This window comes from Erigeron canadensis, chromosome 5 (genome assembly GCF_010389155.1).
Source record: "Erigeron canadensis isolate Cc75 chromosome 5, C_canadensis_v1, whole genome shotgun sequence".
NCBI lineage: Eukaryota > Viridiplantae > Streptophyta > Magnoliopsida > Asterales > Asteraceae > Erigeron > Erigeron canadensis.
In genome coordinates, this window is record NC_057765.1 from 41,517,253 (window position 1) to 41,541,520 (window position 24,268).

At 33.0% G+C, this 24,268-nt stretch overlaps 3 protein-coding genes across 3 annotated transcripts; 2 read left to right on the forward strand and 1 right to left on the reverse strand.

Annotated features, from left to right (window-relative positions):
- Positions 1–1,251: 1,251 nt before the first annotated feature.
- Positions 1,252–2,156, forward strand: LOC122599877 (ethylene-responsive transcription factor 1A-like). The gene has a single exon (XM_043772479.1). It carries the CDS (start codon positions 1,331–1,333, stop codon positions 2,009–2,011), a length of 681 nt encoding a protein of 226 aa, XP_043628414.1. The 5' UTR covers positions 1,252–1,330; the 3' UTR covers positions 2,012–2,156.
- Positions 2,157–7,481: 5,325 nt separating this feature from the next.
- LOC122599799 (probable enoyl-CoA hydratase 2, mitochondrial) lies at positions 7,482–11,703 on the reverse strand. The gene is made up of 8 exons (XM_043772384.1): positions 11,439–11,703; positions 11,106–11,275; positions 10,170–10,244; positions 9,993–10,083; positions 9,838–9,889; positions 8,627–8,730; positions 8,479–8,555; positions 7,482–7,836 (listed from the first exon to the last, which is right to left on the reverse strand). The coding sequence occupies exons 1-8, from the start codon at positions 11,596–11,598 to the stop codon at positions 7,660–7,662; spliced, it is 906 nt and encodes a 301-aa protein (XP_043628319.1). The 5' UTR covers positions 11,599–11,703; the 3' UTR covers positions 7,482–7,659.
- Positions 11,704–19,639: 7,936 nt separating this feature from the next.
- Positions 19,640–21,244, forward strand: LOC122601830 (phospholipase A1-Ibeta2, chloroplastic-like). The gene has a single exon (XM_043774566.1). It carries the CDS (start codon positions 19,640–19,642, stop codon positions 21,242–21,244), a length of 1,605 nt encoding a protein of 534 aa, XP_043630501.1.
- Positions 21,245–24,268: the final 3,024 nt, after the last annotated feature.

Consider the following 24,268-nt stretch of genomic DNA (forward strand, 5'->3'; position numbering starts at 1 on the left):
GTACAAATAAGTAATGCACCTTAACGAAAGACCTTAAAAACCAAAATTTAATCAACCCAATACATAAATATACATCAGATCATGCAAAGTAACATCATATTATAGGTTATTAAAGGAATAAAGGCTAACCATATTAAAATCATCTATTGTTCCTACGATAAGGATGTCGTCCCATTGGGAACTTAATACCTTAACCGTCTTGATCACATTCTTTGCATTTCATATTATCTGTATCCCCAAGAATTATGAAAATCTCACTTGTTTTAAAATATCCTTACAAAGCGATTACACATTAATTATAACGAGAGTAAGTATCTGCGCGTTGCGGCGGTGAGATGGTGGGAAGATAGGTCATAAAGTGTGATATGTCATAGAGTGTTAGCCAAATGCCTTAACCGTACAGAATCCGCCATCGGATATAAAAATTCGTCGAAAGTATATCGACTGACATCTCTAATGAAAGAGCATGAAATTTTAAGAACACCCATATAATTTATCGATGTACGGTTTGTGAGATAAAAGATTTTGAATGAATTAGAAATGATGTGAAGAAGAAAAAAGATTATTGGTTGAGATTTGAGGAGAGAGAAAAGATGTTTGGTAAATATAAAATTGATAAGGAAAATGCTAAATACAGCCCTAAGGGCCGTATTTAACGTGCATAAAAAAACTTGTACCTTCCATATTAAAAGTCCGCCCCCTAATTTTCATTGTAAATATACAAACAATTTATGTACCTTAAATTCAGTCTTAAAAACTGTATTTAGCAAACCCTAATTAATAAAAGATTTATTTTAAATAAATAAATATTAAAACTTAAAATTTCACATATTATCACATTGATACGTTTCTAAAAATTGGGCAATGGAGTGATGGACGACCCAATCCTAATCATATTCACAAGGCCAATCCAAAAGTCATGTAACTAGAAGACTAAAAAGAATGACGTCAGCTGTCCTCACCAACAATTACAACTTGCACCTAAATCTCACGTGCCTTAAATCCCACTATCATTTTATCCATACCTTCCAAGAAACATCCATTTTCATCATGTCAAACAAAGTTGGAAACAACTATTTTCTTTCTTAATCAAATTTTTTAATCTTATTTTTGTTTTTATCCATTAACCATACAAGGTTCATGCACCTTTTTACCTATTTATACATCTTTTCTTTCATTTAACCGAAAAACGTTTCATTATTTCCCCCATCCAAACACAACACAAAACATTAAAAAACACACACACACACACACACAAAAAAACAAAACATTTGATTCATTTTTTATTAATTACATTTTATACTCACTAATTAAATTTTGATTTAAAAATATGATGACAAATAATGGGTTCGATTCAGATTTTGCTCTTCTTGAATCAATTCGCCGTCATTTGCTAGACGATTTCGCCACTAATTCCGGCGATTCTGTGCCGCCGATGTATTGCCGGAGCAACACTTTGTTTCCATGCTTCTCTGAAACATGGGGTGAACTACCATTAAAACAACATGATTCTGAAGATATGTTAATTGCTAGGTTTCTTCATGAGGCATTGGATTTTGACTGTTCGCCGGCGCCGGTAGATTTTGTAGAATCAGCCGAAAATTTTGCAACCTCTCCGGAAAAGGTGGACTCGCCGGTAAACTTGGTGGGGTCGCCGGAAATTGCGAGATATGAAGTGGGGTCGCCGCCATTGGTGGAGCAGAAGGGAAGACATTACAGGGGAGTGAGGCGGCGGCCGTGGGGTAAGTTTGCGGCGGAGATAAGAGATCCGGCGAAGAATGGTGCACGTGTGTGGTTAGGGACATTTGAGACAGCGGAGGATGCGGCGTTTGCTTATGATAAGGCGGCGTATCGCATGCGTGGTGCACGTGCTTTATTGAATTTCCCGTTGAGGATAAATTCTGGTGAGCCGGAGCCAGTGAGGATAACTTCTAGAAGGAGGTCGACGTCGCCGGCGAGTTCGTCGGAGGAACGGTCGCCGAAGAAGAGAATAAAAGTGGAAAGGGATTAGTGGAATTGGGGGTGGGTCACATTTTGGGTGGGTTTCGTTGTGTTGTGGCTGCTTTTCACTTTTTTGTGCATAATGACAAATTCATTTTTTTTTAATGTATATAACTTTTAAAATTTTTATATTATTAATTACGTCGATCAAATTATCTTATTGTGGTAATCTAAAAGAGACAATACATAAATGATCAAATTATTAAATTTCAATGTCTTTAGTTATCGTAATAAAATAAACAGTTTAATTAAAATAATTATTTCCATCCTAAAATTTTAGTTTTTGAAGAAAATAACAATTTTTATAGATTTTCAAAATTACAAGGAAAATTAATTGCAATGAATATCGATTTGCATTAAACAAAAATCATAATCGTAATGAATAAGCACGAAATCTTTGCATGGATAAGAAGTCAACAAAAGCTTAAAATCATCGTGAAAGAAAATATCACAATATAAGATTCTAAATTCCTAATAAATAATAACTTAAAGTTATGTGTTTATTAGGATATGAGCTCTACTAAAATCAATGAGACCGCCCTCAGTATGATTGTATTATGTTGGTTGGAAAAACTTCTGTACGAATAAGGATTTAGCATAATGATAAAGAAACACTTTGTGGTTTCATGTTTAATCTTTGTTTGATAAAAAAATAATTTTTTAAAATATATGTTACTAAAAAAAAAATATGTGGGAGGTTTTTCATCCAACTTAAATGACTAACAACCTCATATTTCCTTCCACATATATATAAGCCACATTTGTCAATATGAATCTAGTTCATTTTGTCTTTTTTGTGTAATTGTTGATATCAAACAAATATATTAACGCTTAATTATTAGCCTATCCGAATGTTCCGTCAAGTTTAAGAAACATACGTAGTGTTTCTAGAAGAATGATTTAAAACTTAACTCATTGAGAAAAATTGTTTAATAATTGATGAATTGTGAAAATGAGATTCGAATAAATATCATCTTCATTTGTTAATGTTTTTTTTTTTATAGGAATATTAGCGACTTGTACACCCACTTGCAAGCAGAAAATGCATATAGAATAATTCAATTCAAACTCTGCACACGAATGGATATACAGTATGAGGCGAAAGAGCATCGTCTATTTAACACCAAACACCGTCGACTTTTATTAGTTTAAGTTGTTACTTTGACTTTCAAATTCAAATTAGTATTTAGTATCAGAAAAATGAATCAAAAGTAGAGTTCACATTTGAGTCGTTAAATGTGATTATGTCGTTAAATTTCATGAGAATTTAAATTACTATTAGTATATAAAGGGTGTTTGTGATTTCGTTTTAGTTGATTATCTGATTACTGTGTTTGCATAATACAATAATGAAAAAATGTGTTTGACAAAGTAATTATTTGCGTTTTATTAGTGTAAAACGCAGTTTTGAAAAAGATGCTTTTTCAAAAACACACTTTTTATAAATGCAAACACAAACACCTAAATAGTGATTAAAAAATGTAATTACAACATTAAATTTCTTGAAAGGAATAGGGGGAAAAAAAAATCTACACTGGGAGTCTGGGATTTCTTAGTTAAAACGTAAACATATATTTGAGTCTAAAATTCGTTTGTAGAAAATAATCTAAAAGTTTTAGAAAAGTAATTACTTCAAAATAAAAAACCATTCCATTGGCAGTGTGAATAGAACATTGTTCAACTGTTCAAGGCTTAGGCTCAGGTCAATTAGTCAACCAAAATGCCGTACCCGTATTGCAACTTGTTTATATCTTCCTGGAAAATTTCTTCTTTCCCCTTTTTGTTACCTTGTTATGTCTTTTCAAGACTCATTTAAGTGTGGAAAGTCGGGTTATGGATGGCTGGTCAGCCTATATATTGTTTGGCCAAAGTATAACAAAACATTAAACCTATCACATATGTACACGCACCAATACAATACATTGCATTATCTAAAACGAACGAAATTAAAATTAATCACATCAATTTTCCCATGATAAGTCTTTGTATGGTGTTAATCCAAATGAATGATAGTGACCAAATTTCTTTTATATAATCAACTCTGGATACTTTTTTTTTAATTAAAAACAACACCGTAATTATATCGGATGAAAATCCTCTAAAGTCGTTTTCAACTTTGCTGACCCTTAGATTAAAATCAAGGTTATAATTCAAAAATTATTTTTGAATCATAACCCTTGATTTATTTTTGAATCATAACCCTTGATTTTAATTTAATGGTCAACATCATCAACTTTACTGAAAACGAGAGTAAGTACCCATGCGTTGCGACGGTGAGATGGAAGGGGTGATACGTCATAAAGTGTGATAGGTCATAGAGTGTGATAGCTAGGGATGGCAAATAAACTCGTACCCGATGGTGAAATCCGAAGCCTGACATATTTAGGTCGGGTCCAGATCCGGGTATGCGGGTCTTGGGCCGGGTATGGGAATGATATTAAATTTTTTTATGGGTCCAAATCCGGGGATGGTTTTTGATTTAAACCCGCATATCCGTCCCGTATACCCGAAACCCGCCCCGAACCCGTATACCCGATCCGTATAGTTTACATTATATAATATAATATTAGTATTTTTATTTCTAGTAGGTATTTAAATGTATAGTATACTAATAGATTATTTAACAACTAATCACAAAAACTTATGCTTCTCGAATAATAGCTTGACTAAATGGAACTGCATATTTGACTATGGTCCTAAATTTAGTTTGCTTCAAAGAAATTGGGACAACTCAGCTTTTATAACCATAGATTTAGTTAATGAAATAGAATAGAGCTCTTGTCACAATTATAAAGGAAGTTAGCAGTTGGTACTATACGTATAGATATGTTATATGTATATAAATTAATGGATCCCCGATTACCCGTAGAGAAACCCGTTACCCGATGGTTGGTAAGTAAATGAAGACCCATCGGGTCCGGGTCCAGGTTTGGGACCGGTATTTTTAATCGGGTCCGGGTTCGGGATTGCTTAAACTGGGACCATACCCGGCCCGTTGCCATCCCTAGTGATAGCCAAATGTCTTAGCCGTACGGGCTCTGCCCTCGAATTTAGAAATTCGTCGAAAGTATGTCGGATGACATCTCTAACGAAAGAGCATGAAGTTTTAAGAACACCCATATAACTTTTATAATTTATTGATGTATGTTTTTGAAATAAAAGATTTTGAATGAATTAGATAAATAAAATGATTTATGGAGGAGAGAAGAAATGAGTGGTTGAGATTTGAGAAGGGAGATGAAAATGAAAGTTGAAAGTTGGGGGACATTGATGTATGGTACATCATGTATTATCATGTGTACATTGTTGAAATTGAAAGTTCAAAGTTGAAACCTTATTTGTTTTATAATATAAACGAGACAAAGTACCCGTGCGTTGCGACGGTGAGATGGTAGAGGTGATAGGTCATAGAGTGTGATAGCCAAATGCCTTAGCCGCACGGGTTCCGCCCTCGGATTTAGAAAATTTGTCGAAAGTATATCGAATGACCTCTCTAATGAAAAAACATAAAATATTAAGAACACCCATATATTATTTTTTTTAATCATTTATCGATATACGGTTTTTGAGATAAAAGATTTTGAATTAATTAGAGGATTTATAGTAGAGAGAAAAAAGAATGAGTGGTTGAGATTTGAAAAGAGAGATGACAATGAGTGATTGAAAAATTGAAAGAATTTAGAGGGAATAAATATTTTTTATTGTAGTAGAGATAAATAGTATAGATAACTTTAGAAGATATCACTCTATTTATTCAATTATTCATCCATAAACACCACATCAAAATGACAATAATCACATGCGCTACTTGCTTCCAACATATATGCTCTTATAGCTCTTAGAATTAAAGTTAGATCGATCACGCGTTCAGCCCTAAAGTATAAACTTAATGTCGATTGTAATAACCATTAAATTATATCTGAATATATACACTAGTTAAACCCAAATAGGCGCAGGTTTTGTTAAGGTCTCGTTATGTGTAATCATGTAGTGGAAGGACTTTTTTACATCACGAAACTACTATTACTTATACTCCATAAAATCAAAATAATAAAAAAGTTATATAAGAAGTTGTAAAATCAAAAGCTAATCTAACACTCCGAACCCTGAATTCCTCAATGTCATCAAACCTATAGAGCCATTTATCACCCACATCTACCGTAAGTGAATGTTCATCTCATACTTATCATGCAATCGAAAACTCACTTAATAAACAACTTCCCATGATCCTATTCCTCTCTAGGCTCTAGCTAGTCTTTGTTCAATCCTTGGATTGTCCTCTAAGCATATTTAGAATGATCGTATCGTAATCATATGGTTTGAAGAATAATTTAAAATATTCTAGTCCAAATGAAAAATACATATACCAATTTTACAATTAAAAATTTAGTATCTCCATAGTACTGTTCAAGCCCAATAGATACCTACAGGCCCAGACTCCTCCTGCTTATTGAAGGCTTATTGCAGGCCCAGTCTTAAGAGACCTCCCGAGGAATCTAATGAATCTAAATTTCTAATCTACCATCTCCCCATAAAAAATGCATTGTTTCATGTATTTAATAAGAAAAATAGCTTTTTTATATATATAAATTAAAATTTCCAGTAAATAATCGTGTAGTAACGAAGTTTAACTTTTTAACAGAAAACAGTAGTTATTGTTAATATTGACCTTTTGAACTGTAGTAAATATTGTTCAAAGCTTTGAAGATTGTAATAGTTTTGATGCATATATATTTAATCAGGTATCTTTATAGATTAAAGTTTTAGCTTGTATGCTAACTATTTGACTAGTAAGTCATATAAAAATTTGGTGTGATGAATAGATTTTTTTTATTTTTTTATTTTTTTGTCTGTCTATCTCAGGTTTTGTACTTAATGACCTCTTTCATTTAATCAATGGTGTAACAAGTCAAGCCTACTCACGACCTACTCAAGGTTGACTTGTATTTAAAATTAACTCCAACTTAATTAAGTCGAGCTCAAGCTACTAGAGTAGACTTTCGAGTCAATCTCGAGTATCATAAGAGCAAGCAAGCTCGGAAAGCTTGCAAGCCTAACCAGTTTTGCTATTTTATAAGTTATCCTTAGAATATTATGTATATTTATATTGTAATATTTATTGTGTAGTACCTGATCAAGTTGAGCACAGAAGTATCGAATTGAACAAGAACTATCAAGCTCATACTATTAGTTTTAATTAATATTGTTCCTAATACCATAATCGAGTTGAGTCAAGCTGAGCTCAATAAGATCAAATACTACACTGAGCTTGATCTTAAGCTTGAAAATAAAAACTCAATCAAGTCAAGTTTGAAGCTTCAAGTTTGGTAATCAAGTCAACCTTGAACCTGGCATTTTGCTGACAAGTATCGCTCGATTACACCCCTAATTAGTGCTTCACACAATTAGATATAAAATTGTGTAATAAATAATGTTGCATCAAGATTTGGCACAGGTTGATGCCTTGACAAGAGAAAGTCTGAAAGAAATTATATTTACGTAGCTGTAAACAGGCCTGTGCAGTCACAGATAAGTCTCATGACAATGGGAGTCAAACCTTTTTAAATAATCTATTCTGTTACAAGGTATTAAACTCAGATGTTAAAGGTTTATAATCAATGTCATGTTTGCAATGGTTAAAGTTGATGTTTGCTAATTTTATTCACCTTTGTACAAAGGTTCTCGCTTCTCAGCAAAGGCAGCCAAGCCTTCTAAGCGGTCATTTGTGTGCAGCGTCTGTTCATAGCAGTCTTGCTCCACACGCAATGCGTTGGTCATGTTCACTTCTAGACCCACATTAATGGCTCGCTTAGCCATCCTGATCGCTACAGGACCCTAATAACACCAACCATTCAAGGCAATAACACAAATCGTATAAGCATTGATATCCGTTTTTCCAAAAATTTCGACTACTAAAACAGAATTGTTGAAAAAGATTTTAGTTTCTGAACATCCTGTGTAAATGAAATAGAATAACAGAGGGCTGAATAAAATAGAATAACAAGTGAGAATGAACGAGTTAAATGAACACTCCAAAAAGGCACATCGGTGAACCATAATGAGCTGGGTCTTAGGTTAGCCGTTTTTCTCTTTCTTCCCTTTTTTCAGTTTCTATTTCTAATATAACTCTTCCTTTATTCTGATTCCACATGTTTCAACTCCTTTACTAATGAACATGTCAATTAACTGTATGCTTTTTTTCTAATGGGTGAAATAAAAGGAAACTAGTCAGATGGGTTTAGAATAAATCAGTGTTTCAGAAATCACTAAAAATAAATCCTCTCAATTAAAATATTTATTTATATTTGCAAAAAGTTACAATAGGAGACAAAAATTGTTTTGGCTCAACCCGACCCAGCATGTTCCGAAGCAGACCAAAATAGTAGCAGTTTTGACACATTATCACCCCGCCCATCCCCACCGTTTTTTGGCATTTGCATGAGTCTTTAATAGAGCAACCACGTATTATAACAATACCTTTTTATTTATATCACGGGCAACTTCAAGTGCCTTTGAATAAGCCTCGCCAGCAGGAACACAATAGTTGACCAAACCTACGTATTTCTCAACGTTAGCAAATAATAGGGGGTGATAAACAAAGGAATACTTGGTTTGAATGAAATACCCAGCGACAAAGCATCTCTGGCACTGATCTTCCTGCCAGTGAAAATAAGCTCTTTGGCTATTGATTTCCCAACCAACCTAGGCAGACGTTGTGTCCCTCCAGCCCTACAGAAAGCCAAAAATATATATGACATTGCAATTTATGAGATACGTTTTCTTATAATACCTTTTCGTGCCTTGTGAACTATTTTAATATTCCGCTGATAAATTATAGTATTATACAAAGAAATGAAGCTTAAACTACCACTTTAAGTGCGGCAAAAGAATTGAGACAATTTACAGTTCACTGGTTTTGTTTTACAGAAATACGTTCCTTTAGTTCCCCTTTTTGTTACCCAGCCTGCCCGCCCGACCCACCCATCTTGCAACCTTCAGTTTTAATGTATAAACACTTCAAATGACATTCATATTATAAATGTCATTTAAAGTATTTATTCCAAAAAACGATAATTGCAAGAAGGGTAGCTCAGGCAAGCTGGGTAAAGAAAAGGGAAACCACGTTAACCACATCATAAATCATAGAAGGATCGATAAGAAACAAATTAAAAAATCAAACTAGTTGCAGGCCAAACTCCATAACAGGTCAATTGTTGAACTACATGAACCACCCAACAATTAGTCAATTTGGAACAAAAAAACGAAATCTTCCAAGTGATGAATTTAATTCTAATTAAGAAGCATAGAAATCCCTTAATACAAACCTTATCTGTCAACAGCTATACATCAAGATGCAACACAAAATTTCCGTTTGTTCTCTCTTATCCAGAGACAAACCAGTCATAAACAGGCCGATATTCAACAAGATAATTTATTGCCATAATCCTTCTATAAATGAAATACATATACTTGAACGGTAAAGCCAGAAATTAGCAACCTATTTACTAAGAGTCTCAAAGATATGTGATATATATTTAAGTTGTGTCATGACGAGCAAAAACCCTGGTATTACAGCTGAATGTAGCATCCATGTGGATCTTTTGTTCTAATTTTGCAGCATAAATGTTGTCCATGTATAATTTTTCAGACTATAAAGAAAATGAAAAATGATTTACTTTTGTAAGTATATAATTTAATAACTTATAGCATATATCTGCCGCAAACCATTTAACCCGACTCAAATAAATAAAAACAAGCTGCACATGTGAACTACATGAATTGAGTAGTTGGTATACAACTTTTTCATAATATTTGCTTACTAAATTAGAGACATACCCTGGTATTACAGCAAGCCCGGTTTCTGGCAAGGCCAGCTTCGCATCTTCTCCTGAAAAGACAGTGAATATCTTTTTTTCAAAACTGAAATGTACATAATGCGGTGAAGGAAGTTAAGGCACCATCTTGTAAAAGCTATATGTACTTTGTATTACCACATATCCGAAGGTCACAAGCTAGTGCCATCTCCAATCCCCCGCCCACTGCTGCACCTTCAATAACTGCGATAGTTGGAATTTGGAGTTCCTAAACATGTAATGTAACCTTCTTTAATCTCGAGTGAACTAGTAAATGTTTAACAGAGAAACGAAATGGAGAATGATGACACAAACCTCTAAGAATAAGAATGTTGACCTCAGTGAGTTAACAACAGCTCTAACCTCAGATACGTTCATTCCCCTTCTTTCCTACCAACCCAATTTATAGCAAAGGCACTGTTAACTGTTAAAGACATGAAATAGCTGTTGCAGAGGCATGGTGCCAAGAGACAGATACTCATCAGAAGCAAAACCAACTTAAGATCAATATCCGATAGCTACAAGACAAGAACTTTGTAAAATAATTCAGAAGCAAAACCAACTTAAAATCAATATTCGATAGCTACAAGACAAGAACTTCGTAAAATAATTGAGGTACATTGTATATCTCAATTGTTTTGCTTTCCCCTTCAAAGATGACAAAAAAAATCCTAAAAACGTATGTTAAACTTGTTCAATGTGTATAATGCCATCGTAGCGTGTGTGAAAACACATGCAACTAGACATGCAATGCTTCTAAATAACAAGTTTTACCAAAGATCAACATCAAACCTATATACTTTTGACTTAGGTTTGTCAAAACTCGAGCTGAAATAGCTGGTATTTATAGCTTTTGTTTGTATAAAATGTGTTTCACAAAGTAGTTGGAACCGGAACTTATAAGAACGTAAAGTAATGCAAATGGACAAACACATTAATTTCAAAATGTGGAATCTAAACAATAAGGGGATAAATTACTTCTCTTCTAGTAACTTACGATTTGAAAGTTGAAACCTTTATTAATTTAATTTTTTCCTTCCATATGCTACTAAAGCTTTAGAGTTTAGACAACTACTCAAAGCTTATGAGCATAAACTTATGAAAACCATATGGCACACAAGGTTTTAGCAAAATGCCACGAAGTAAGGCTACGGCAGACATATCCACAATAAAATTCATAGTGCCATCTTTCCTTAGTCGACGATACCTAATCTTAAAAAAAAAAAAAGACGGAGGGGAACAAGTTTATACCTTTAAATCGGCGCCGGCACAGAAGACTCTAGAAACTTGACTGCAAATCATCAACACATTTGCAGCAGAGTCTGTACTTATAGCTTCAAAACTATTCAGTAATCCCCCCAACATATCCTTTCCAAGGGCGTTTTTCGCTTCGGGTCTATCCATATCAATTTGTATAATTCCTATTGTCACATCACAATTAGCAAATATAACTTATTTCATTTGTGTCCAATAATCAAGTTCAAATTAAACATAGCCTTAATATAACATTTCATATGTAAATATAATAAATTTATACAAAATACAATATAAGAAGATATGTGATTGGGAGAAAAAATGAATGACCGGAATCGGCATCGGGAAGTCGATGAAGTTTGACGGAATCAGAAGCCGACTGAAGGAGAAGTGTACGGAATTGGAATCCAGAGTGCAAAAAGTTTGGTGCTTTTGAATGTTGTTTTATAATTAGGTGAGTTTGTTTGACTAAATTGGAGAAAACAGCCATAGGGTTTGCTACTACAGATCAGAGCAGATCAAATCAGATGGATTATAGTAGTTTTCAAGTCCAAAACGATGATGTTGTTATAGTGGGGCATATCTACACGGATCAATATTATGCATACTGGGAAAATAGATGTGGAATCTCAACTATGCCCTTCAAAAGAAAGAAAAAGAAACCTATGCCAAGTAAACTTATGGCTTCAATTTTTCATTCATATAATTTGGTATTTTGGTTTTCTAACTCAAAAAAATATGTTAATCATTTGATAATTGAAATGAGTTATTAACAACCCTCGAATTTAAAATTTATAAATGAAAGCTCATGGTATAATTCATTTATCAAGTTTAATAAGAATGTTAAGTGTGTTGATCGACCAAAACATACATATCAATTTTTAGTATTATCATTGTTAATAAGCCTATGCAAATGCACATGTGGAATGTGGTAAAGAATTGGATCCCAATGTGGCTACCTCGGAAGAAATTAAACGATGACTTAAGATGGTTACTGTTAAGATATAACAAACCCTATAAAAAATTATTGACAGACAACTAGACGTGAATGTTTTAGAAAAAAAAAACTCTTATGTTTGAAAATTATGACATTTGAATAAACTATGAAATGTCAATAGAATTGTGAAACAAAACAAATTAACACGACTTAGTTAATACGTGTATTATAGAGAAGATAGTAATATCAATTGTTGTATACTTGCATAGAAAGTCAAGAAAGTTATAAAGGTCGTTAAGCTTTGCCAAGTCCGGTAAGCAATGCTTATGATGACATCAAATGTATACACGGTTGGTAGAGAAAGAAGATAAGCTTTTGCATTGTTTTTCTTTTCAACTTTTAAATTTTAATGTATCATGTCGTTTTGCCCAACATGTTGCATAAATAGAGACAAGACCATCAAATGGAAAAGAAAAACAAAACTCAAAGGCTCCATAATGGTTGGTTGTTTTTTAGTTTTAGATGTGTGGGTAGGGTTTTCAGAAGCTAATGTTTAACACAAAATGAAAAATCTAAGAGTTCAGAAACTAAAATAATTTTAATGTGTATATATAATTGTATAGTATATGCTTAATGATGATCATTGATCACGTACTCGAGAATGTTTACTAATTGGTTTTAGAATAGAAAAAGTTTGATGGAGTCGGTTGGGGGAAATGTATAGTCGGGCAGATGGTTTTAGAATAGAAAAACTCACTAACGGTATGAAACGTTTCAGAATCTATGAAAACTTAATTAAAAGAAACATTTCATATTCGTTACTATGGAGTTTTTGAAATGGATAAGCCTACATGTTAAGAGTTTTCGTGCATCATAGATTTTTTTTTCTTTGAGAGGTGTGAATTAATCATCGCATCGAACGCATAAACTAGTTTTTACATACCTTCTCACCCAGTGGCGAGCCACCTTAGTACTTGAATGAGCCAAGGCCCACCCCAAGCATTCAAATGGTATCACTTTTTACATGTAAAAGTTTATAAAATCTTAATGTATAATGTATATGGCCCATCCACTTACTGTCTAAATAATTTGACTGACCGACTCTTATATAGAAAGAGATATTACAGACTACAGAGTAACAAATTAAGGAGTATATTTTCTTAATTCTTGTCTAAAATCATATGCTTTTTATGAGTTCCTTTCCCTCCTTTTTAACTTTCTAAGTTTTTATTTATCTAATAAAAGCACAAAAGTTTATTAATTATAGGGAAAATGATTTATGATGTTAACATCATCTTTGTTGGATGATGTTGCTTTCACAAACTCACTTAAATCAATTTCTACACATGTCAAAAAGCCCCCCATGATTTTAGTGGTTTGTGAGAGCAAAATCATCCAACCAAAATAATGTTAACATCATCCAAGTTATCCCCTTAATTATATATCATCATCATTTAATTCTGTTTCTTCTTTGACTGTGCCATTTACGTTTGACTGTGGTTTCTATGTGTTTAGCAATTTTATTTATTTTATTTTTGGACTTTTATAAAAGACATAAGTTTTTTTTATTAATAATATCACTAACATAACTATATATAAAGATTAACATATCTATAAACTATTATAAAAAATAAATTTATTATGAGATATATTGTGTTAATGAAAAAAATTATAACAAAATATTTTATGTATTGATTAGAAAAAGAAAAAGTTAATAAATGAGGGTTTTTTAAGAGATATTTAATGATTAAGAAGAATAGAGAGATATTTAATGACATTATCAATTATTATATAGGTGTCTAAATAGTATATTAAGGGTTTCTTTAGACACCTCACATTATATATATATATACACACTAATTTGTAAGGTCGGCCATGTGAGAGTGTGGTACTGTAGCTAATAGTATCACCCTTTATGCAAATGGTACAACTTTGTATTGCACAACCAAAAATAACTTACGGGTCTTAACGGTCGTTAGGTGTTACTTGGTTAGCTAACGGTAGTTACAAAATTATATTTAACGAAGTTTGTTTTCAACTTTACGTTTTTTAACTTTTGCCATTAAAGTTTTGCTTTAGTTACTTTTTGCCACATAACTTTTGGTTTTTAACCATTTCCATCAAAAGTTTATTTCTTTCTTATTTTTACTAAATAACTTTTACTTTTCAAACTTTCACTACGGAGTTTTTTTTTTCCTTACATTTCTCTTTTTACTTTTTGCCACATAACTTTTGTTTTTTAAAGTTTCGTTAGATAAACTTTGTTTTCAACTTTAAGTTTCTTAACTTTTATATTTTTTTCACATAACTTTGTTTTTTAAGTCTTACTCGGAAAGTTTTCTTTTATTTGCTTTTTACCACCTAACTTTTGGTTTCTAAATTTGGTTACCGAGATTTCATTTTTTTTACTTTTGACCACAACTTCTATTTTCTTAACTTTTGCCACAAAATTTCTGTTTTCGGCTTAGTGTTTTTTTAAGTTTTGCCACAAGAGTTTTGTTTTTCTTCCGAGACAACGCGCTGATAAAAATACTTATATATACTAAAAATTAATGTCAGTGTTGTGAGTGTAGTCTATTGTAGCTAATAGTACAACAAGCTATACATCAACTACAAGTTTGTAATAGCTTGGATGTAGATTAATAGATCTATAGCTTAATTTTTATTTCTAAATTTATATTTCTATTAACACAAAGTACCACTTGCAACAACATACATCTTTTCAAAGATTATTTCCAACTTACATGTTAATTTATATTATCGAGTCTCATCCCCAAAAGCTGATAAACCGTTTGTGGCACACAAATCGTTCTCAAAAATGTGATTTTCCGATTCCGCGGCGAAGCGCGGGCGGAAAAATACTAGTTATAACCTATTTATAAACTTTGTACGTGAACAGTAGTTTTTGTTGATTGGTCAACTAAAATACAACTTATTCATGGAACAAATAAGGTCGGAAGTTCGACTCCCGGCCTCATCAACATAATCATTTTATCAAATTTAATCAAGATGATAGCCAAGCCCATTGAAACTCGAAGTTATTTAAAATTTATCCATTGTTAAGGTATTTATTGTTTGAAACTTTTTGAAAAGCTATATTATCTAATGGGATATGATTAATCCTCCTAACAAAATAGCCTGAAAATCCTCCTAACAATTGGATGATGACATGTGAAAAAATCAAGGGACAAGATTAGGAAAGAGAATTAGTGGATACCACATGTCACCTTTGTTAGAGTGTTAGGAGGATTTTTAAGCTATTTTGTTTGGAGGATTAGTCATTTTCCTTATCTAAATTAACGCTAATATAACTAATTTCCGTCAGGAATTTGAAAAGCTATAATCTTTTTGTTATTCTCTATATATGTTTATTTTTTTAAACACTAGCATTGTACTTGCGCATTGTGACGGTGGTTGTGGCAACAACAGTGTGGTGATGGAGGCGATGTGAAATGGAGTAGATAATTGATATACAAGTTATAGATTTAAAGGATTAACGGAGTTATTTTAAAAGATGAATGATTGATAATAGAATTTAATTATAAATGTTAAGAAATTATTGTGAGTGAAAATATTTTAATAGGTGCTAGGTGAAAATATTATATAGTATAGATAAGGAGAGACATTTTAAACATTTATTTCAATGTAACTTTAAAAAAAAGTTGTTCTTTTTCTTTTAATAAATAGTATAAATGTATCTGAATTTGTTCCCCAGCCAAAGACTGGGTATAACACTATTTTCTAATATATTTATAATAGTGTAAACAAAAGTTTTGGAATCTTTCTTCTTATTATGTTATATTCTTCTAACAATACACTGAGTACAATAGGTTTAATCGGATCGACTCGACGTCCTACCTTATAATGAGTACTCGAGGAATACTCAGCTCGACTCAGAGAGTTTTGTAATAGTGGTTTTGACCCATCCAGAGTATAAATCTTGGCTTCGCCACTGTTCTCACCCCAATACCCGGTAGGAGGAAACCCCCCCCCCCCCTAACTAGCCGTCTGAGGACACGACACTAATTAGGGATAAAAACCCCTGCCCTTTCAAGTTTCAATCCAGGGATCTCACCACACAAAGGTACTTTTCACCTTGTGTACAGCCACTGCGCTGTAAGTGGAAGGAGAAATCTTTAAAATTCCAATTACACAACTCCTTGTGAATTAAATGCCAGTGAATTTGAAATTTAAAAACTTTCAAAAGAGCCATAAAATGAAAATAACTACTTGTGTTTTTATGAAAACCTCTTTCCCGATAATTATACATTTTAAGTTTGTTATCCATTATTTATTAACTAAGACGATCATAGTGCCCGCGCGTTGCGGCGGCTAGAAGGTGAGAAAGGCAAGCGGTGGTGGAGATCGAGGGAGGCTGTGGAGAAGGAGGGCGGCAACGGAGAGTGATAGAAAGTCGATAGAGTGTATAATGATTAGAGAGAAAATTGGGGAAAGGAGAATATATAAGGGTTTTATGTTTTAAGTAGGGGTATTTTGGGGAAAAAATTTTTGCTTAATTTCTTAATCTCAATCCTCTTTATAAGGGATTATAGAATATAGAAGCACAAGTCAACATTTCTAATACATGTCCAATTTGTCTTGTAGAGTTAGTCAACAAATTATTGTATTACTTTAAGTTGTAGATTAACATATTAGTTTACTTTGAAATCAAGTAAAAGAAAAAAGATTAATTAAGGACTTAAGGGGTAGTTATCTTGTCTATTCCCTTTTGTTGAGTTTAGTGTTATACAACGTATCAAGTTTAGTGCTAACTTTAAGATTTTTTTAAAATTAGAATAGCCTATTATCAATCATACGACTATGACAACATACTCCTAAAAATATTACTCATTTCTAAATGTCATTTTCCAGTTCTCTACATGAACAATATTAAAAGAAAATAAATATGTTGATGGTTAACCCATTTGATAGACACACATGCAGTGTAGGCTAAACGTTTTTAGGGGCCTTAAGCGAAATCAATTTTGAAGGCTTTTTATAAACTTGAATGCCATAATCAACAAATTTATATTCGAATTTCTCTAAGAGAGTAATAGAACTTTGATTTCTAAGAAAAGTGTTTATGTTTTCAAGCCCTAATTATAAAATTTATTAACTTTTAAGAAAAATCTAGTTGTAACCGTGTAGCTATAGACTAAATTATTGAAAATTTGAGGGTCTTTGTTATTGATGAACTTTAGGCTCAAGGCTAAACCCATAAAACTATCAAGCTGGCTCTGCACACATGCCTCTTATCAAAAGTCAAGAAACATACGTATATTTCGAAATATTTGGAATATTTATTAGTAGTAGTAAAAATAGTGACATATCCAATCGTTCTCAAAAATATATAAAATACATATGAGAACGGACTTTATCAAACCAAATATATACCTATATGGAGTTTATATCTATATAATGACGTTTAGTTATTATTTGATGAAAATAACTACTCGAGTATTAAATATTCAATGATGAATTCTTTGACGTGAACTCGGTGAAAACAATATAGTTTAGACTTCCATTGTATGTACATGTAAAAAAAAACTAATCGGATTAACAATTCAAACTCAACTAGACGGAATATGTCGTAATTCATTTATGAGACACTTGCCCGTTCTTTTTTTCAATCATTAAGTACTAAATGTATTAAGTGGTTGAATGTATAAATAATGTCTGAGTGTATTAAGTAAAAAATAGGTAATTGACGGAAATTTTTGTTTATTAAGTAAAAAAAGAAAAGACTTGAAATTTGACTGAATGCATTAAGTTGTTAATTATTAAGTCTATTAAGGAAAAAAAAAAAGAATGAGGCCGTTTTGTGTGGTGCTTAACTGCTTTTTACTCTCAACTACTCGAAAACCATTTTAGTGTATATTTGTGGGCTGGGCCAGATTGCTCGACTGACCTGACTTTATTCAATTTTGTGTTCAAAAATAAATGCAGTAATTTTATTATTAGTCTTTTTTTCAAATTTAATCTTATATGTTACAGTGTTATTTCAAAGTTTTTTTTTTTTCCATTTTACTTGGTCAATAATAATTTTATGATTTTGTCCTTTTTTTTTTAATATCATTCTATCAAAAAAACTATAAAAGTCTTTGCGAACAACTAAGTGTGAATGATTCGAACCAAAGAACATGCTCTCAAGTCTCAACAACAAACAATAGATTTAAAAACTACAACTACCCTTTTTTAAACGAATTTCCTTTCTCCATTTTACTATTTAATATTTAACCTATCTTTTTTCCTTTTGGTTTCCAACTATCATGACCTGTTTATTTATGAAAAAAGAAAAAAGTCAAATGTACTTGTAGACATTGATTGAATATATATAGTATTTGCTTTGGTTGCAAGTCTTTTGTACGAAGCAGAGGTTGGTCAATTTGATACGAGCCTACGAGGCATTTCAATTCCGCCATTTGACTGTTTGTTTGATTAGCCATTCGCTGGTCTTCATTCACCCAACTTTCTATTTTTCTACTTCACACCCTCCATCTTGATTATGACAAAACCAACCCCTCTTCAACAAATCTTATATCGTGTATCCCTGAACTTATTTTTGTTAAAATGCGTATATATTGTTCTTGAAGTATCCACGTATCATATAATTTCTATGCTTCATTTTCTAAAGTTCATGTTTTCTCTTTTAATTCTTAAGTGTAAATTACACTATATTAAGTCATTATAACTTACATTTCCGGCAACTATAAATCATAAAACTACATCAAAGTAACTTCTAAACATATTAGATCAGATAAATTGACATATGTATTCGGGTGTTACTCATATGTTATAGGTTTAAATTTTGAAGTTGACATGTATGTGTGATTTTTAAAAAAAAATGTAGTCTACTCTGAATGATATTTACCAGTGTATGGTGAGTTGAGAGTAATCATAAACGTAGTCATTTCAAAAGAAAAAAAAAACCCTTCTATGTAAACTTTATGTTTAAAGTGTCACTCTGTTAGAAATTGTCTACGATAACCATAAGTTCTATGTATTAGCTAAATGTCTATTACTCGTTGATTATACTAATTGTCTACATTGACCATCATAATTCATGTTTACACTAAATCTTGATTCGCACTCCATGCTTTATATGGTCACTTGATATACCATATGCACTCTTCATACTTTTCGTTTTCATAAAAAATCAATTGTCTTTGATGTGTTGTGTATGTTATCAATTACATAAACATAATATAGAATACAATTTGTACTTTATAGTACTTCATTTACCTTAAAATAACAGTTATATTCCAAGTTGTATAAGAAAATGTATGATGCAAAGGTCAAATATGTTAGTTACACGCGTTACATACAAGACCTCTTTTAGCGGATAAAAATAGATATAGAAGCGCTTTTTTTACATGAAGGAAAGTTCTGAGTAGTTTGGGGCTATTGTCAAACTTTCAAAAGTATAAATTTCAACACTTCTGCCCCCTCTATATGTCTATAAATACGCCATCAATCTCAAACGTATCACACTTAATCTCCCTACATCTAACATTTGACAATTGACTTTTTTTTTTTTTTTCTTTTCTACAAACTCCAAAACCTTCATTTTTATTTTTAACATCTTAATAAAACTATGATGCAAATCGGTGCAACTCTTCCAACAAACAATCTTCAAACATTACAGGCACGACTTACATCCGGTGGATGTAATTATGGGTCGTCTTTGGGAAGATCATGTTATACAAGTAAGTGGTGCATGATGAAAATTGCCACCAACATATCAACTCGGCAACATCTTTCAAATCTTGATCAACTTTTAGGTAGTAAAGAGCCTCGGGTGATCTTGAATGACTCGGAAGTTGTTCATGAAGAAAGTTCGAGTCATGGTTCATTGTCGGATGTTCGACGTAAAGGTTTGTTAGAAGGACTAAACTTGCCTAGAGTTTGGCCCGAAAATAAGGAGGCTGAAGAGATGTCTCCAAGGCATTTAAACCGCCTAAGAAGGTTGTTGTCAAAAAATGGGATTGAATATTCTCCAAGGAATAGTCTAGCTTCTAGGTGGAGGGAGTATCATGGGAGTAATAATTGGGCTGGGTTACTTGACCCATTAGATGAAAATCTCCGACGAGAGATGATTCGGTATGGTGAGTTTATTCAAGCGGCTTACCATTGTTTTCACTCTGATCCTGCCACGTCAGCGGATGAAGCTCCTTCGCCACGCCACGTGGCTTTGCCTGATAAGTCGTATCGAGTGACCAAGAATCTCTATGCGACGGCATCCATTGGGTTGCCCAAGTGGGTGGATAAACTTGCGCCCGGGCTTGATTGGATGAGCCAACGAACGAGTTGTATTGGGTATGTGGCGGTTTGTGATGACCAGAGGGAAATATCACGTATGGGACGAAGGGATGTAGTAATATCCCTTCGTGGGACCGCCACTTGTCTTGAATGGGCTGAAAATATGAGGGACTTGCTGGTTCAAGTTCCTGGACCAAAGAACCCAAACTATGGGCAACCAAAAGTTGAGTGCGGCTTTTTAAGCCTGTATAAAACTGCTGGAGCCCATGTTTCGAGTTTGGCTGAGTCAGTGGTTGAAGAAGTTAAACGGTTAAAAGAATTATACAAAGGCGAAACCCTTAGTATCACGGTGACAGGGCATAGTCTTGGCGCGGCATTAGCACTACTTGTGGCCGACGACTTGAGCACTTGCGCAAAAGACATGCCACCGATAGCTGTTTACACCTTTGGAGGCCCTCGTGTTGGAAACCGTGGCTTTGCCAAACGTCTAAGCTCCCAAAACGTAAAAGTTCTTAGAATTGTGAACTCTCAAGATCTAATCACTCGTGTCCCAGGGATGTTTGTAAGCGAAGAGCTCGATAAAAAGCTAAGGGAATCAAGTGTAGCTAACAAAGTACTCAATATGCTCGATAACAACATGCCATGGGCATACTCACATGTCGGGACCGAACTAAGAGTCGACACGAAAATGTCTCCATACCTAAAGCCTGACGCTGATGTCGCGTGCTGTCACGACTTGGAAGCATATCTACATTTGGTTGATGGATTTTTGGCATCAAATTGTCCATTTAGGGCAAATGCCAAAAGAAGTTTAGTGAAGCTGGTCCATGAACAAAACTCAAATATGAAGAAGTTATATACAAACAAGCCACCGGAGTTGAAGTTAAATCTTGAAAGAGAGATTCAATTTCCAAGTTATTTGCCTAGTCCTTCACATTAATAAAACATGCACACTAAAAGTGATCATGTATGTGTATAATGTATCCAAATTAATTAGTTGGTACATATTTGTTTCTTCTTTTTAGTTTCAAGAAGGATAATTAATTAATTCGATATCCAGTTCTTGCTAATTTATATGTATATCTCTTTCTATTCTTCTAATTAAATAAAAATGGCTAGTCACTAACTTGGCTTTATCGAAACGTGACATTGTCGTCATTCATATACATATCACTAGAAATAACAAAAGAAAGATGATCAAGTTTATTGATGATGGAAGATTTCTGGATTTATTCATCAAAAATCTATAGAAAATCATTATTTAACTTTTTAGGACTCTTAGAAAACTTAACCTCTTATTTATTCACACTACATTTATAGTACATGCAAGTTAAAATGTTAAGAACTCGTTAAATCGTAAACATGATAGTCAGATGGATGGTATAGTAACGATACGTTAATAATAGAATTCAAAGCTCATAAGAGCAATATTAATATGTGTTTATACAAATTCCTTTTAGTGAACTTTCAAACGATAGGGTCATCCCACTTGAAGAAACTAGCACGCCACATGCACAATGTTGCAGTGGTCATTGTGGCAACACTGTCATGGTGGGGACGAATGTTGGTGCCTAGAGATGCCATTAACCACCACTCGACATCGCCTCTACCATCAACAGTTATCTCCATCATCACATCGTTGCCGCCACGAACGTCGCCACATTGCGTGTGTAACGTGCTAATATTACAATTATGTTGGTCCTGCCATCATGACAATTTTCAAGTTTAATGTATTGGCAAATTCGCCCATTGTATGTATAAACTGAAATCAAACTCTTGAAATTTTTATCAAAACGAGCCTAGCCAGGTGCTTTGTTCTATGTACCCTGCCAACTCTACCGCCCCTTGGACCGCACTACGGCCTAGGGACACAACCTTGAGACCTTCGTTATCTAAGAGGTTATCCTTTAATGTTATAATAAACATATATAAGCGTGCATTTCATACCTTGAATCTTTCATATGGCTTAAAATGACAACGTTGATCATCAAGTTAATCAAATTACGTCAAAATATCCACCCATTCAACGATGAAATTATTATAGGGGTTAATAGATGATCGATGTCGTTGAGCCAATCAAAAATAAAACTAATTACCTATAACTAGTACGGGCAAGTAGAGTATCGTATCCTCAGGGAATCAAGGGAAAGTGTTAAACAAGTTGCAAGAGTCAATTAAACTAGACATAAACATAAAACAATTGATTGATTGATTTGATCAAAACTGAAATTAATCATAAACTTTAACAGAATACTTCAATTAAATAAAAGGGATCATTCTCATGCTTCAAATTATGTTTTCAAAAGTATAACCTAACTTATGTTTGTTGGAAATCACATAGACATGATTCGTTATAAGCTTGGATTGAATGAACGTTAAGAACTAAATTAATCGGTTGTGATGATTCACGATAATGAAAACCGGGGAATTGACACAACTAGATTTTTTATTCATTAACAAGATTACAAGTCATAAGAGATTCTTCCAATAATAATTGATTAACAAGAATTTGAAATCAAAAGATAGATGGAATTCATTCAAAGTTATAAACAAGTAATCATTCATTCAAATCCAAACAACATTAGATGTTAAAAGACTAATGGGAAATTAAACATCTAATCCAACATGAACATAAAAAAAGTTGAATACAATTGTCTTACATAATTGTTCACATGAGAATGATCAAAGAGAAATTAGCCTATGGTCTTCATCATTGAATCTTCAATTTAGATTGTCATCTCCATGAATTTGTGATTTGATGATGAAATTGGGGTGTTGGGAATGTTAGAAACTGCTCTTGATATGAGAAAATATGAATGGTAACTTCCACAAGTTGTGCAAGATGGGATATAAACTGAAAATTAAATAAAACCCAAAAATCCGGAATTCTGTGCAGCAACTGGCGTAAGCTACTACCCTCCTGGGCGTAACTTACGCCCCCTGGAACTTCAACTGGCGTAACCTACTGCCAAGTCTGACGTAGGTTGCTACCCTTTGTAACTTCAGATTTCTAGAATTGCATCCTTAACTCATTTCTTGATTTGCCTTAGCTCCATGTTATCACCTATAACCTGAAACACTTAACAAACATAAAGATACCTCTAATCGTCTATTAAGTTTCACAAAACAAATCGGTTTTACATCATGCATTCTAGGCGTTTATCAATAGATATATGAAACTATTATAAGGGGTTAGTAGATAGATGTATGGATTATATATGTATAGATTACAAATAATATTGTGAATGGACAGGTTAGCAGCCGTTACAACTCCAATATAACCTAACTAACATAGTTGATTTATATGTTTAGCCGTTAGCGCGCTGATGTAATCCTTATTTGTTGTTATCTGGTTGCCTATTTCAACAACTAAGATTATCAACAGCCACGACATTGTCCCCACTCGTTTTGTTACATAGTGGGATACTAGTTTAACAACAATGTGAGTGACATGTTTCTATTATTATATTACACAAGGATAACATTTATAATCAGTTTACATATAGATACATTAATTTATCCCGATTATATAAATCACTATGCTAAGTTTATGGATCCCAATTCATACATTAGTCGTCTCTCTTATCGCTCAACAATATACTACTAGCTTAATAACATAATTTACTTACATCTTCATGTTCGTAAAATAAATACGAGTCATCTCTTGTCATTCGTGAGTAACTAGAGTGAATTGAAAACATCGGAAGTAACATTATTTACTTGTAATAGCAATACTCTCTTTAATAACACTTTGAATTCGTCAATATCACATTTCATCGCATTACTTCCCCCGGGCGGGGAATTGGGAACTTATGCCTCCAATTTATTTTTTACTTTCAGCCATCGTAACTAACTTTTTAAATTATTTTAATTGACGCACAAAAATTTTCCATTATTTTGAATATCCTTTTTTTATTATTAAATTAAACTAAACAATTTAATATAAAAACATAACCTTTGTTAA

What these genes read in the sequence shown, in the direction of transcription:
- LOC122599877 (XM_043772479.1), top strand. Translation starts at nt 1,331, where the DNA reads ATGATGACAAATAATGGGTTCGATTCAGATTTTGCTCTTCTTGAATCA.
- LOC122599799 (XM_043772384.1), bottom strand. Translation starts at nt 11,598, where the DNA reads ATGGCTGTTTTCTCCAATTTAGTCAAACAAACTCACCTAATTATAAAA. An exon ending in GTGCCGGCGCCGATTTAAAG is followed by an intron (nt 10,245 to 11,105) that starts GTATAAACTTGT and finishes TTGGGTTGGTAG; the next exon opens with GAAAGAAGGGGAATGAACGT. An exon ending in CCCGTGATATAAATAAAAAG is followed by an intron (nt 7,837 to 8,478) that starts GTATTGTTATAA and finishes TGGTGTTATTAG; the next exon opens with GGTCCTGTAGCGATCAGGAT.
- LOC122601830 (XM_043774566.1), top strand. Translation starts at nt 19,640, where the DNA reads ATGATGCAAATCGGTGCAACTCTTCCAACAAACAATCTTCAAACATTA.